The sequence below is a fragment of the Notamacropus eugenii genome, chromosome 4 (genome assembly GCF_028372415.1).
Source record: "Notamacropus eugenii isolate mMacEug1 chromosome 4, mMacEug1.pri_v2, whole genome shotgun sequence".
In the NCBI taxonomy this organism is placed as follows: domain Eukaryota; kingdom Metazoa; phylum Chordata; class Mammalia; order Diprotodontia; family Macropodidae; genus Notamacropus; species Notamacropus eugenii.
In genome coordinates, this window is record NC_092875.1 from 34,017,284 (window position 1) to 34,032,721 (window position 15,438).

At 51.0% G+C, this 15,438-nt stretch overlaps 1 protein-coding gene across 11 annotated transcripts in view; it reads left to right on the plus strand.

The window, feature by feature from the left end:
* The window catches only part of HECTD4 (HECT domain E3 ubiquitin protein ligase 4), a 204,681-nt gene extending 190,110 nt beyond the window's left edge, over positions 1-14,571 (plus strand). For 7 of the 11 annotated variants that reach the window (XM_072600404.1, XM_072600407.1, XM_072600406.1 and 4 more), the window contains 12 exons: positions 780-886; positions 2,454-2,577; positions 3,703-3,893; positions 4,401-4,547; positions 5,207-5,326; positions 5,435-5,590; positions 7,250-7,353; positions 7,685-7,906; positions 9,435-9,601; positions 10,002-10,197; positions 11,632-11,854; positions 12,223-14,571. In XM_072600404.1, the coding sequence (XP_072456505.1) occupies positions 780-886; positions 2,454-2,577; positions 3,703-3,893; positions 4,401-4,547; positions 5,207-5,326; positions 5,435-5,590; positions 7,250-7,353; positions 7,685-7,906; positions 9,435-9,601; positions 10,002-10,197; positions 11,632-11,854; positions 12,223-12,359 (1,894 nt within the window). In that variant the 3' untranslated portion in view covers positions 12,360-14,571. Of the gene's footprint in view, positions 1-779; positions 887-2,453; positions 2,578-3,702; positions 3,894-4,400; positions 4,548-5,206; positions 5,327-5,434; positions 5,591-7,249; positions 7,354-7,684; positions 7,907-8,196; positions 8,254-9,434; positions 9,602-10,001; positions 10,198-11,631; positions 11,855-12,222 lie in introns of those variants that run through there. The other 4 variants (XM_072600405.1, XM_072600410.1, XM_072600411.1 and 1 more) reach the window with 4 other exon arrangements.
* Positions 14,572-15,438: the final 867 nt, after the last annotated feature.

Sequence of the window (15,438 nt, forward strand, 5' to 3'; positions counted from 1 at the left end):
AATATGAAGAAAGGTGAAAGATGGCCCTTACTTTCAGGGAACTTATAGTCTGACGGGGGAGACCCCAAGCTGACAATTATGGACAGACAGGATGTAAGCAGGATCCACTGGAGAGAATTAGCAGGAAGGGCACTGAGATTAAAGGGAGTCAGGAAAGGGTTTTTATAGAAGGCGGCTTAGAACATTATAGAATAGTTTCAGAACAACACAAGCTTAGATTTATATAGTACTTTGTAAACACTAGCTCTTTTAAGCCTCTGAACCACCCTAGAGTAAAGCAGGCCAAGATCAGTATTATTGTCTTGGTTTTACAGGTAATGAAGCCGAGGTTCAGAGAATCTGGATTTTGTCCATACCAAGGAAGTGGCAGAACTGAGCCTTGAACCATGGCCTCAATATTCCGATATTTTGTCCACTATGGGAGCTTCTTTCCATGTTTTGTCACCCTCAAGTGCATGTAGCTTCAGTCCTCAGTGAACTGAGATAGCAAAGGGTCCCTGAATAGACTAGGTGCACAGCCTGTGTTGAAATGAACTGAATTGTCTGAATGATCATATACAAGTGCCTTCTTACCAGATAATAGATTAACAGGCAGTTCCGTGTGTATCTGAAAACATTATATTCTGAAGTTCTTCAAACAGACTTAAGTCAACTTCTGTCTGCATTATTAATTTTCTTAATAAATCCTCTTCTCAGAGAGTATAAAGAGACACGAGAAAGCTGCCTTTTTGTATCAGCTATAGACAAAATCAGTTTCATTCAAACATTTGGTTTTATAGCAGGACAGCTTTAAGTGAGAAGAAGCCAATTGTGAAGCCCAAATCACCGGAGAAGAGTAAACCTGATGAAAAGGACCCTGAAAAATCCCCCACCAAAAAACAAGAAGGTGAGGAGGGGCCAAGGGGAAGAGTTTGAACGCCAAAGGGAAGGGGCCACATGAGCCCTGGCACACAGCGTGATGTCCAACTGAGGCATTGCTTGCCTTTAGGACTCAAGGTCAGACAGTCAGAGCCTGGAGGCCTTGCAGAAAAGCCACACTGTGAATACTGACTGATTTGTGGAGTACCAGAGACCATCTCTGGGTGACCCCTTATCAGTGATGCTGAAAAGGGGATTGTGATTCTGTTAAGATTGTGAGCTCCTTGAGGATCAGGACTGTGGTTTGTCATCTTTGAAGTCCCATCATCTAGCAGAGTACCCATCATCTTATAGGTGGGCAGTTGTTGAGTGGAAATTTTAGTGGATAGTCTCTGAGATCTCCTCCAAGCTCGAGATTCTCTGACTTAGCTTGAAAGGGAGGAGGAAGATGCATTTTCCTAGATCCCATTCATGGCTTTGGGGCAACAGCAGATGTGACTTTATCCCTCCCCCACCACCAGGCACAGTTCTCTGCACATGGTAGGTACAACACAAAGGTGACTTGTATTGGATTGAATATTCTTAAAGATCAGTGCAAATTGTGTTAAGAAAATGATTTGAGAGTTCAAGCATGGCTCCTCAGGGAGAAATAAATATGAAGAGGAAAGAAGAAACTGGGAAAATTGGACAGTAGAACTGCTGTCTCTTTTCAACGGTGGGCAGTGATTGGGGAGTCCTAAAAGCTTCTGAGTGCACCCAGAATTGGGGGGAAAGTCTTAGTAAACCTTGAGTCATCTCAAACCTGGAGTTATGGGGAGGAGATAAAGGAGAGTGTGGGCATAGGTTTACTGTGGCTACAAGCTGGAAAGAGCCAGGAAACCCTCCAGTCCCCTGCTGTCCATGTTCTTATGACCTAAGAGGAGAGAAGACAAGGACTTAGATTACCTATAATCCTACAGTAAGTCAAGGTGGAATGGGGAAAGAATCAAGAGCTAGCCTTGGAGCCAGGAAGATGAGGGAAAGTCCTCCCTCGGAACCTCTGGGTGCTCCAGGCCCTGAGTGTCTGCAAAGGTGCCATTCAGCACTGAGGGACAGAGTCTCCTCATTCTGGAGTTCCTTTTGCCAGTGAAATAGCAGCTTCTAGTCCCTCTCTGTGTGTGGTCAGTGCTGTGGGAGATGGGTCATCAGGATCATTAGGGATTTAGAGATGGGAGACTTAGGGCAGGCTTGATGAAGGAGGGGGTGTTTGAGAGATGGGCAGAGAGGGAGCAAGGGCCCTCCCCAGAATCTCAGAGAGAGAAGCCATTGAATCTAACCTGTACCTGGACAGGAATTCCCCATAGAACATTCTAGACAAACTGTCATCTGGGCTTCTTGCAAAGATTCCCAGTCAAGGGGAGCCTCCTGCCCAGGAATGTGGAGGTGGGAAATGACCGTGTGTTCAGGAACCACATCAAGCTTGAGTGAAGCAGTGTTCTTACAAAGGAGGAGTGGGAGGTGATAATGGAAGGGAGGGAGGGGCAAGAGGTAGGGGTGGGGAGTGGAGTGCGGAGGACCTCTGATGCTTGGCTTAAGGACTCTCTGCTTCTCCCCAGTCCCTGAGGAAAAGTATCTGACCCTGGAAGGATTTCACAAATTTGTGGTTGATCGAGCCAAACAAGACATTCGCAGTGTCTGGAGGGCTATTTTATCCTGTGGCTATGACCTTCATTTTGAAAGGTAGGTGGCTCCCTCCTGGCTTTCCTGGACCAGTTTTCATATAACTGAGCTGTTTAACTTGGATGACATTTTTTCAGATTCCATATTGCATCCCAAGTGAATTACTTACAGGAAATCATAACCTGTGAAGGCTCTTGTGGCATTTAAACTGAACCTCCTTTGACTTTTGAAAGGTTTCTCATGGTCCCTTTGATAGGATAAACATTGATTAAGCGCCTGCTGTGTGCCAGGCATTGTGTGAAGTGCTCAGAGATTCTCTCTCCCTAGTCAGCAAGGCATTCACTGATCCATGTTAGCCCCTTTCCATCCCCTCCCACAGAGAGCCCAAGCACACTGACAATCACTGAGTCCCTGCAGTCCAGCAGAGTAGCTGTACCTGAGGGGACACGAGGAGCACAAAGGCAGCAGCACCATCGTTTGGGCCCCAAATGGCCGTTAGAGCCCACATTGACTCTTCTTTTATCCCCATGACCCTCCTCCCCCAGGGTCATCTAGTTATCAGTTTCCCAAGGTCAGTCTCAGAGGTGGGTTTGGGGGCTTATTCTCCAGATTAGGCTCTTATCATCCAGTCATTGCCTCAGTGCATCAGCACACCCCTGCCTCTGTCTCTTGTCTGGGTTAGCTTCACACAGTCACCCTTCATCTTGGCTTTCCTTCTAGGTCCTGTTGGCCTTTATCTTTTAGCTCAGTAGGTGAATTCTCTTTCATCATCTTCCTTTTCCTCTTCCCTTCTCTAGTCTCCCCTGTTTCCTAGATAACTGGCTGTCAATCCCTAGAGTGAGGCCATATGTCCTACCAGATAAGCCTGGCCCAAGAGGCGCTCGCTCTCCAGGCGCCTGATGCCTGGCTACAGGGACAACAGTTAGGTGCCTTCTCTTCTTCCAGTACTTTATGTCCTGTGTTTGATATCATGCTCAGGCTCTGAGGCCAGTAGACTGTGGCTAGACTTAATTCTCTGGAAAGGGAGGGCCTCCTGGGAAGCCCACAACCCTGTGTTGTGTGCAGAGCATCTTGCCCCTGGTTCCAGGGATGGAAGTTCTCTGAATTTCACAAAGTTCATCTTTAAACATGGGAGTCATCTACACCTAAATCTCAGTCCATGGTTTCTAATGTTGTTGTTTTTAGATGTGCCTGCATTGATGCCAGACATGCACAGAAAGCATCCAGGAAGTGGACCCTAGAGATGGATGTGGCACTCGTCCAGTACATCAACCGTCTCTGTCGTCATCTTGCCATTACCCCTGCACGGCTTCACCCTCACGAAGTGTACCTAGACCCTGCAGATGCTGCTGACCCCAGAGTCGCCTGTCTCCTGAGTACGTGCCCCTGGCCAGCCTGCTCAGGAGGACTGCCTCTGTGCTTGTGGTACCCAGTGTCCACTGCTCTGGGAACTTAGAGTGGGCAAGACCAGAGAGCCCAGGTCTCTACTGAGAAAGATGGGCCAGGGATCCTGCCAGTTAGAAAAGCCATCTCCCAGTGGACCTGTGAGGAAAGGCAAGGAGAGGAAAGAATTGGAAAACCAAAGCTTGGAAATCCCTAAACAGATTAAAGTGTAAATGCTTGACTAGAGCACAGGCTATTTTATTTGATCCTCACCCAGTGGAATGGTGAGGGGGCAGCCCCAGGCTCATCCCCTTGGGATAAGAAGCCAGGGCCCAAAGGGGTCCTGTCTGTGCCAGCAGCAGCATCCTTTCCCCTGAGTATACTCCTTCCTCCCCCAGACATGACTCCAGATGTTACTCCAGCCTCAAGAGAGTGTGAAATAGCAGCAGTCCTTGGGCTGCCTGCTTGTGTCCTAACTCCCTTTGTTATCGCTACCTCAGATGTTCCCATCGAAAGCTTACGTCTGCGCTTTGCTCTGCTCCAGTCCCTGAATACCACCCTGGAGACATTCTTCTTGCCCCTGGTGGAGCTGCGACAGACTGACGTGTTCTCCAATAGCATCGCTGCCTTGCTGCAAGAGGCCAAAGGTCAGAGATTCCTGGGGCATGGGGCTTCTGGAGGCTTAGGCTGAAGAAGGCCAGCAGCCATCAACAAGACACATGTTATCTTCCTGTCAGAGCTGTGGAATTTGGGCTAGAAAGGTCCCCAAGAGGTCACCAAGGTCGTTGGGGGAAGCATTCCCCAACAACTATCACCTCCTCAACCTCAGTTCTCACACAGAAATGCCCCTTGGACTAGTCCTGTTCTCAAGCTAAAAACTTGCATTTCTATAGCCTTGTGACCAGAGAAGGGCCCAGACTTGGTGTGATTATGCATATCTGTAGGCCTTGTGCTGGTGGGTCACTTGAGCTTAGGGGTGCTGAGCTGAGCAGGTGTCCAAACCAAGTCTAGGACCAGTATTGGTGGGTCACAGGAGCTAGTGAGGGGAGTAGAGATAAGATTGTGTGAGGAGGAACAAACTGTCCCCGGCTAGGAAAAGAGAACAGATGGAAGCTCCCATTCAAGTCTGTCATGGGATTGGGCTTGTGAGTGGGTCAGAGAGCAAGACATAATCACAAAAAAAAGGAGAGACTGAGCAGGTAGATAGGCCCCAGCCCTGACAGGTAGGGAAGTGTTTGTGTAGCATGTGATGGCACAGGAAATGGTGAGGGCCTCTGACCTCGTATCTTCTGCTTCCCTTACATAGGGCTCATCTTTTACGACACAAAAGTAACCGTGATGAATCGAGTGCTCAATGCTACCGTGCAGAGAACAGCAGACCATGCTGCCCCGGAAATCACCCTGGACCCCCTGGAAATTGTGGGAGGTAGGGTGAGGCATCATCTCCTCTGGAGAAAGACAGCCTCCATCCCTATTCCCCCAAGGGTTCTGGCCTGCCCACCCTAGTGAAACAAATGCCCTTCTCTCTACATAGGTGAGATTCGCTCTTCAGAAAACTCCTACTTCTGTCAGGCTGCCAGGCAACTGGCCTCTGTCCCATCATCCCAGCTCTGTGTCAAACTGGCCAGTGGAGGAGACCCCACCTATGCATTCAACATCCGCTTTACAGGAGAGGAAGTCCACGGGACCAGTGAGTAGTGCTTATCCCAGAGAAGCTCGCTTGGCAGGCTGCTCAGCCGAAGCCCTTGAGGAGGTTGGAGTTAGGAGCCTACAGCCATGTTTTTTCTTCTCCCAGAAGTTTCTTTTTAGCCCACCATACCAGAGGGCGTGTGATGAGCCATGTGTGAGCATGTACTGCCTGTGGGGGTTTTCTTTGCTTACCTCTTTTCTTAAAAACAGACCTCTATTCCTTTTTTAATATTGATTTTTATTGATTGCTAGGTGGCAAAGCAGATGGAGCATTGGGCCTGGAGTCAGGAAAGCCTGAGTTCAAATTCTGCCCCAGACACTTACTAACTATGGACAAGCTGTCTGCCTCAGTTTCCTCATCTGTAAAATTGAATAATAATAGCTCCTACCTCTCAGGGTTTTTGGGGAGGATCAGATGAGATATTTGTCAAAGCCTTTGCAAACCTACAAGTGCCATCTAAATGCTAGATATGATTGTTATCCTTTTTATATTGCCTCAGTTTCCCCCTGTGCCTCTCCCTGAGAGCCATCCATTATTAAAAAAAAACAAAAAGCTACTGATCATCTTAGCGCTCCTTCAGGGACCCTTGGGTTCTCTTTGAAAAGATTAAAGTAGGACCTGGTGAGGAGCGCCAGGTTGCATGCCCCAGGTCATCTGAAGAGCTGACATTCTTCTCAAAGCAAGTTCTGAAGAAACTCTGGTGGACTAGCTCCAGAGCACTAGGCAGAAACAAGCCCCACCAACAGACTTTCAGGGCATCTTGTTGCCCCTCCTAGGGAGGAGCCCTGAGTTGAAGGGACACTTGCCTCACTTTAGCTGTCTGCTAAAACTGGAGAATTGGTTCACAGTGGCAGCAGTCCCTGACTTTCTGGCCATCATCCTGGCAGATTCATGATAGATGGCAAAAAAGAAGAGAGCCCCTTAAGTATAGATGAGCCCACATTTTCCTCTCTGTACTAGGAATTAAGGGCAGGTGCCTTAAGGAGCAAAGGAGAATGCAGGGAAGGACCCGAGAGTGAGGGAGAAGGCTGAACGGAAAGCTTAGCATTGCCCCTCCACTTATCGATGTCCAGTAGGACAGAGCCTCTTCATTAGATCTCAGCATTAGCAAGTGGTTGCTACCAGAGGCCTCCAAATAATCCTAGGGGACAGGCTCTTGGATGGGTCCCCTGAAGCTACAGCACCATGTATTTGGGTCCAAGGTGGATCAGTAAGAATCCCTTGTGTCTCAAAATCTGCAGAGATGCAGGGCAGCGAGCCCCTGTGGTCCCGGCTGTCCCAGGAAAGGCTTCACTGTGGCTCTGACCGTGAGCTGAATCAGCCTTCATGGCGGGCTGCTCCCTAGGGTTTCCTGCCTCCATTGGGAGAGCTTTTGCTGCCTAACAAGGCTCAGATTGCTCATGGTGGCTGTCAGCTGGGCCTCTGTAGACTGTAAGCTTTGGAAAGAAAGGAAGGAGTCAGCTTCCTAAGGGTCAGTAGGACTGCCCATGCCACCCTCCTCTAGCCTGGTAGACCTCAAATTGCTGCCCCTTCCTGAAGGCAGGAGCCAGACTCTCAGAAATGTTCCCTGAGGGTCTCCTTAGAGAAAAGGTAGATCAGCTCAGGAGGGGAGACTGCGGGCTCTGCTGGGGCTGAAGCTTCTTGGTATGTGTCTTCCAGGTGGTTCCTTCCGCCATTTTTTATGGCAGGTGTGTAAAGAGCTCCAGAGCTCCTCCTTATCCCTCCTCTTGCTGTGCCCCAGTTCTGCTGTCAACAAAAATAAGGTATGATATTCCAAGAGAGGTAAAGTACCAAGTGACCTTTGTGATAAGAGACAGTGTGGTGGAAAAGGAGCTCTGCCTGCATTTGGAGCCCCAGGACCTGGGTTCACATGCCCGTTTTGCTCCTTACCACCTGTGTGACCTTGGGTAGAGGCATTTAACTTCTCTGAGACTCAGTTTCCTTACCTGTAAAATGAGAGGATTGGATTGGATGCAGACTAGAGGTCCTTTGACCCTGTGGTCTCATTCCCCAAGCCTGTCTTCCCCAGTGTCAAATCCTGGGACAGTGATCAAACTGGTCTGTATCTCAGCCACTTCTGGGTTTGTCTTCCAGGGCAAATATATCCTGACTCCTAGTCCTATCACCTATGGAGAAGAGCAGCTGCTTCATTTCTTTGGACAGTTGTTGGGAATTGCCATCCGCGCTGATGTGCCTCTGCCCTTGGACCTCTTACCTTCCTTCTGGAAGACATTGGTGGGGGAGCCCCTAGATCCCGATGTGGATCTCCAGGAAGCAGATGTACTCACCTACAATTATGTCAAAAAGTTTGAAAATGTAAGTAATGACAGAGGATTCTTTTTGCCCCTTCGTGTCCATGACCTGAGGGTACAGCTGCCAGTGGGACCACAGAGAAGTCACCCTCCCAGTGACTGGCCCCCGCAACTTGGGTCCTGTCCCCAGCCCTACCTCAAGTGTGATGTAAGAAAACCAGCACCTTCCTCAGTGGTAAATCATTCCCTGTCTTCTCATGCCCTGACATAACACATGCCCAAACACTCTACTGATGCCCTGTCTGTTCACCAAGCCAGCCCAGACAAGAGAGGCTTCTCCATCCTGTCTTGCAGCCCCTGCCTGCAGCATGGGTCTCAGCTCTTTCCTGCTACGATGGTAGATAAATGCAGGTCAGTAGCTGATTCCACTGGGTCACCCTTAAACATGGAGGCAAGTGGCTCTCCCCTTGCTGGCCAAAAGCTCATGTTGCAGCTCCATGGAAATGGCCTTTTTGTCCACACTGCTGATGGCACAGAGCCCACTTACTACATCCACATCTCCCTTTACTGTTTATGGAGTGCCGACTCTTGATCATCCCCTTTGACACCCTGGGAGAGCACAGGAACCTGAAAAACTTGAGTCTTTAGAGAAGGACAGCTTGCCTTGGGCAGTGCAGAGTTCTGACAGATCCACAACCTCTTTATGACCTGGAGATTCTTCACCTTTGTTCCCTGGTCCCCTTTAGGGGGCAGCAGTCTGCCAAGCTGAGAGATCCCTTCTCACAATCGGGCTTTTGTGTGAAATAAAATACTGGAATGACAAAGGAAACCCTTTCTGTTAAAATGTAGGTAACAGAAAACTGGTCAGAAGTTCACAAACTCCTTGCCAAGAGTTCCACCAGACCTTTGTTCAGTTACTGAGGGGGAACCAAAGAACAAGTCTGGCTTCTCCCATCTTGCTCCTCTTCTGGTTGGGATGGTGATGCAGACTGGAGATAGCTGCATTATTCATCTTGGAAGCAGCAGCAGAGATGGGGAAGGCTCTGTTCTCTCTAGGTCTCTGTTTCATTCTCTGTAAAATGAGGATGTTGGACTAGATCAGCTCTGAAGTTCTTCTAGTTCTAACATAGATGTTCTAAGGCCTCTCCCAGCCCTGATCTTCTCTGTTCTAAGGTCCCTCCTAGCCCTGACATCTGTTCTAAGGCCCCTCCCAGCCCTGACATCCCCTGTTCTAAGCATCTTGCCTTACTCTGTCTTCTCATGTCCCTCCTTGCTCTAATGAGGGTTCCTGGAGGAGGCAGAAACAAGGCTAGTCTCTAGCCAAGTTCTCTGAGAGAAGCTGGCTTTGAGTGAATGCAGTTAACTGCATCTCAAAGTGCCTCCTCCCTCTCACCAGCCATATCAGAGAAGCCACATCTAGTCCATAAGCTGTTTTTTTGTGGAGGATGGAAATCCCATGGCACAGGGCTTGCCTTGGCCTCTGATGGCAGCATTCTTTTCTTGGGATGATAACAGAAACGGTGGGACTGGGTCAGAGGGGAAGTTTCATGTTAACTCGGGAGTCTCCTGTGGGCCATGTTCTCCCACCCTAGATTAATGATGAGACAGAACTGGAGGCCCTTTGTGCCGAGATTGCCTCCCAACATCTGGCCACCGAGAGCCCTGACTCTCCCAACAAGCCATGCTGCAAGTTTACCTATCTGACCATGACGGGTGAAGAGGTGGAACTGTGCTCCCGAGGAAGGCACATACCAGTTGGGTGAGGCCCCTGTTTTCCCATTTGGGCTTTTGCCCACTGCCAGAGCCCCCTTTGGAATCCCAAGCCCCAGGCTGGTGGGGGGTCAGGACCATGTATGGAGAGTCTGGGGGTGAAATGAGGAAACGTTGTTAAGCTGGGCAATCAGCATGAAAGGTAGGGCTGGAGATAAGATCAGGTAGCAGGAGGAAGATCCTTGAAAGGGAGGGTGACAGCACTGGAACAAGGCAGGAAAGGCCTTCCAGAACAGGCGAATGACTTTCAGCCCCTGGGGAGCCTGGGAGGCTGAGGGCAGAATAATTGGATGGCCTCCGAAGCCCAGCAGACCTCTCCAAAGGGACGGTGGAGTTGGTTGGCATCCTCAGCTTTGTCCTTCTCTCCATTATCACACGCATGCCACCAGCTGGGAGAACAAAGATGTCTATGCCATGGCCATCCGGAGCCTGCGGCTGCGCGAGCTACAAAACCATGACTGTGTGATGGCCGTCCGGGCCGGCCTGGGCTCCATCATCCCCCTGCAGCTGCTCACCACCCTCACTCCTTTGGAAATGGAACTGCGAACCTGCGGCCTCCCTTACATCAACCTGGAGTTCCTCAAGGTAGAAGGCCCAAAGGCAAGAGTGGGAGGAGGGAGAGAGTGGCCTCTCTAGGGGTTGTTCTCCCAAAACAGGCGCTGGAGTCCTTAGCTCCCTTCACACCTTCAGTCAGTGCCTTCAGCAAACACTTGTTAAGTACTCACTCTGTGCCTAGCACTGTGCCCTGTGCTGGGCTAAGTGCCAGGGACAGTGGTCCTGTCCTCAGGGGAGGAGGCAGCACATATATCACCAAGTACATACAGGACATGTAGCAGATGCAGGCTTGTCTGAGGGAAGGCAGAGAGCAGGAGTAGAGCCTCCTAGCACCTGAAGGACAAGGTCCAGAGTCACTAAGTAGTGGAAGGTCATCTTTGGTTCATAGAATGGCAGGAAGGAGCAGTGTTGTAAAGGGTTTTAAACACCAAATAAAGGATTTGGTTTGATCCTGGGAGTCACTGGGAGCCAATGGAGTTTATTGAGCAAAGGAGTGACATGGGCATACTTGCACTTTAGTAACAACAGTGACAGCAGAGTGGAGGATGGCTCAGAGTGGGGAGACCAGCTCGCAGTCCCAGGAGATGAGGGCCTGTCCCAGGGGTGGCTGTGGGAGTGGAGAGCATGGGACATGGAGGACACAGGTCAGGAGCCTGGAAGATTGGGAGGAGGGGGTGCTAGAGAGTTGGGGGAGAAAGATGACAGGGTTTACTTTGGCCATGTTGAGTCGGAGGTGTCTGTGGGACATCCAAGTCCAAAAGGCAGTTGGCCATGTGGGAAGTCAGGAAAGAGACTGGGGCTGGAGAGAGAGCTGAGAATCCCCTGCTGGAGCGGAGGTCACCAAATAAGGGAGTAGAGGAAGAGAGGTCGTCCCATACAGGCCCTACACCTAAACTGATCATCCCATTGAGTACCTGTGGCACCACAGAGATGGGAAATCCTGCATTGGCAGAGTTCGGTGCCTGGTGTCGTGACTCTTGGGGACCCCATTAGAGGTTTTTTTGGCAGAGATGCTGCAGTCATTTGCCATTTCTTTCTGTAGCTCATTTGACAGGGTTAAGTGTCTCAGGCCACATGGGAACTCAGGAAGGGGAGTCTTCCTGCTCTGTGCACCGTGACGCCCCCTAGTGCCCATAGGGAGACTAGCACATGTGACTTCTGAGGGTATAACCCGGAGAGAGGTGGCAGGGTCAGAGAAGGGGGAGAAAAGGGAAGGGCTGCGTCTCAGTCGCTCCAAGAACAAAGCTATAAAAGTAGGAACCAGGGGCCAGACGAGCCTGGGCATGTAACTCAGCCAGGGTGTCTGTTCCTGAATTGTGCAGAAAACACTAAGACCAAGTGGGGTTGGCAGTGGCCCCCTTAGGGCCACAGCAAGAGGCACAGCTGGGACTGGCCACCCCTCTTTCCCTGTCTCTGGACCCCCTGCCTGAACATCACAAGGTGACTGACTGTCTCCCCCATCAGGCTCATACCATGTACCAGGTGGGGCTGATGGAGACAGACCAGCATATTGAGTTTTTCTGGGGTGCATTGGAGATGTTTGCTCAGGAGGAGCTCTGCAAATTCATCAAGTTTGCCTGCAACCAGGAGCGGATCCCTTTCACCTGTCCCTGCAAAGATGGGGGTCCTGACACTGCCCATGTTCCCCCGTATCCCATGAAGATTGCACCCCCAGATGGTGCTGCAGGTACCCTCCTTCCTCTGGGTCGCTCCCATAAAGGCATTGGAGCTGAATTGTATGTGTCGTATTCCTGGCAGGGAAGCCATGCCCTGGGCTAGTAAAACAAATCAGGCTGAACAGTCCAGCCTGCTCCCTTCAGCCCCCCCAGCTCCATCCCCAGCTGGCACATGGGGTTTTCTAAGCTGAGTCATTGGCTACTCTCTCCTTCTTGGGATTGGGAATTGCATTTTGTGCCTCAGTGACCAGATGGGCCTTGGAGCATGGGGAGACAGGGTGGGAGGGGCTCGTAGGCCTGGCTTCTGTGCCCTGCCCAGCAGGCTGGCTCATCCCCTTCCGGGGAGATTGATGAGGGTCTGTGACTGCTTGTTTCACAGGCTCCCCAGATTCTCGGTATATCCGCGTAGAAACCTGCATGTTCATGATCAAGCTTCCTCAGTACTCATCACTGGAGATCATGCTGGAGAAACTGCGCTGTGCCATTCACTACCGGGAGGACCCCCTGAGTGGCTGAGCAGAGGCTCAGGACAGAGCCCACGTCAGGGCACATGGAGGCGTGAGGAGCAGTGGCCGCGGGGAAGCCCGCCAGCCCGGGAAGCCCGCCTGGGAGGCAGCACCTGGGAGAAGCTGGGACACAGGGCTTCTCTGCGGCCTGTCATGTCCTCTCCTTCTGGAAGACCACCTTTTGTACTTGTCAGTCTTGCGCTGGAGTGGTTCTCTGGCTGCCTCACTCATTTGTGGAATATTTGTAGGGTAGTTTAGTACCAAACAGTTTGATGTGTAATTTGATCTCCCCAGACATGGAGTCCAGATCTGGGTACTCATCAAGTAGCCCAAGAGCCTCAGCCAGAGGCCACTTGTGAGGGGAGGAGTCCCCACCACTGCCTTCAGCCAGCCTGGGCTCCCTGGTCAGCTCAGACTCCTCCTGCCCCCACCCTGCCCCTGGCCTCCCTCAGTGGATGCACAGGGCATGTGCTGGACAAATAATTACACTCTGCAACTTGTATCCCCTTCAAACTGCTGGGGCCAGTTAGCCAATAACTGAGCTGGTCTGAGAGGCTGGAGAACTGAAGAGGATGTGTGGATTTTCTTGGCTCTTCTAGAGTCCTCTATCTGCCCTTGAAAAAGTGGCCACAATGCAGTGGGTGGTAGGGGCCTTCCCCCCGCCTCCCCCAAGTCAGCAGAGGTCAGCCCAGGTGTGGATGCTGCCATGGAATTCCAAGAGCAGAAGCCTCTGCAGCTGGCCAGGGTGAGCGGCCACCTTCCCCACTCAGCACAACAAGCAAGCACACGCTTCCAGCTCCCTGTCCTTGTGCTCTAGGATGGCCCTTCTGCCCTGCACTGGTCCTGAAGAGGGGACACCTGGAACAGGAAGAAGCAGGCCACATGGCACTTTGAAAGAGGTGATAACTGGAGGTACCAAAATCAGGAGTGCAGCCACCAGCCCCTGTGCCTGTGGCCTCCAGAGGCAAGTCCCATAGTGGGACAGAATCTCTGTGCGCCAGAGTGGGCACAGGACTCCAGGGAAGAGTCCCTCCCCACTACCAGCCAGGCAGAAATAGGATCATCTATTGGATCCAAGAGGGCAGGACGTGGGCTCTGCCTCCCAGGGCCTCTGTCACAGCGCCAGGTCCCTTCTCCCACGGGGGGAGGTGTAGCCTCCCTGGTTGTCACACGGCACTTGGTGGAGTGCTGTCCGCTCTCACTGGACACTCGACTCCAGGGCCTTGCTGGTTCTCATGGAATTGCAAAGTTGTATTTATTGCGTGTTCTTGTGAATATTGGAGCTCTAAGCGCAAGGTCTAGAGGGCTTCGGCACACACGTGTGTACCCGAGAGGAGAAGCCCCTTCTTTCCCTGTGTGGTCCAAGTCTGCGCTCCCCTCCGAGTGAATGGAGATGGGTGTGAATCTTAGCATTAGAGCTGTCGGCTCCATCACCTGTTATTCTTCGCAAACGTATTAATGACCATTTTATACATCCATCCATACATATATATATACATATATATATATATGCATATATAGACACCCCCCCCCTCCCTTTCTCCAGTCTTCTAAAATAAAGTCTAGGACTAATCTCTACTACTGAAGTGATTGCATTGTGAGGTCCCTGGAGCCTCTAGGGGAGGGGTGCGCAGACCCCAGGAAGGGAGGCTGGCACCATCCACCTCCCCCCTTACCCCGGCTGTGGCTGCTGCCCCTTGGCACCATCTGTTTGTTCCTGCCGAGGCTCGTTAAAAATGGCTCCTAAGTAAGTTGTCATTATTGCTCCCTGTGGCCCCCCTTTCCATCCACTCCTTGAGCGGACTTGAAATTCCATAGCTACCTCCCCTGCTGGGGTTTGGGAAGCTCCCACCAGTCCCACAGCCCCACCGAGTGACAGCTGTGAGTAAGTCAGATTCCTGCTGCTAATGTCCTGCTCCCCCTCCCGGAAGACCGTGAACCTCCCCTTGCCTGGGCTGGAGGTTCCACGGTGTGTATTTATTATCCTTATTTATGGTTCCTTTGACCCAGTGCTCTTTCCACGCTGGCGCTGTGTGAAGGGCCCGTGCTACGTCCACAATAAATAACCTTCATCCAATTTTGATTTCTCTGAAGTCATGTTATTGTCGATGCTGGCTGAGAACAAGTTCCAAGAATGTTACTGAGAATGATGTGTTTTGGCAGCTTTGACACAACTTAACTGCCTCCAGATGGCTTGGAATTAAAAACTTTTTGAATCATCATGGTTTCTTTGCACTTGAACTGTATTCACTCCCCAGTGGGTCTCGGGGTAGGCCTCCACCTGTGGCTCCTGCTCTGGGGTGGGCCCTGGCAGGACCAGCATCACCTAAGGGTAACTCCCTTAGTCATTAGGCAGAATCAGACGGCCTCTGGGCACGCACCCAGGGGACTCGGTCATAACCACTCCTGTCCATCCTACTTGCACACAAGTGTAAATATTTTGTACAAAAGGGGAAAAGTAAAGCTGATTGAGCCCTGCCTCTGCATGAGCCCTAAGCAGCCTTCCCTTTGGCCTGCACCCTCAAATGGCTTTCACAGAGAACATTCGAGCTGCAAGCCCCCAGCTCCCTTGTGTTTAGACCCCCCACCCCCACCCCGGGCCCAGCCCCACTGGACCACTTGTTTTAAATCTCTTTAATCTGCATTTCTTGTACTTAATAAATATGCTTACTTTTGGTGGATGTGTCCTTAAAATGTCATTATTTGGGGCCACAAAGCCATCAGCTCAGACCACTGCCTAGAAAAGGTAAAGTTATCAGCTATCAGCACCCCCCCCTTACTCCTCTCCTTGATTTTGCTCTGGCACCTTTCTCAAAAGTCCTTGAGTGTGACTCCAGGCCTCAATGTCCTCATCTCTGGCACCTACGTGGGGACTCAGTTCAAATCCAGCCTCAAGCTGTGTGACCCTGGGCAAGTCATTTCACCTATCTGCCTTAGTTTCTTCAATTATAGAATGAGAATAATAGCTCCCTCCTGCCCCAGGCTGCTACAAGGGCCAACGAGACCACACAGTGCCTGGCACAGCGTACCACACTTGATGCTAATTTCCTCCTTGATTCCAGGGAGGGCAGCTCACCCTGGCAAGAGAG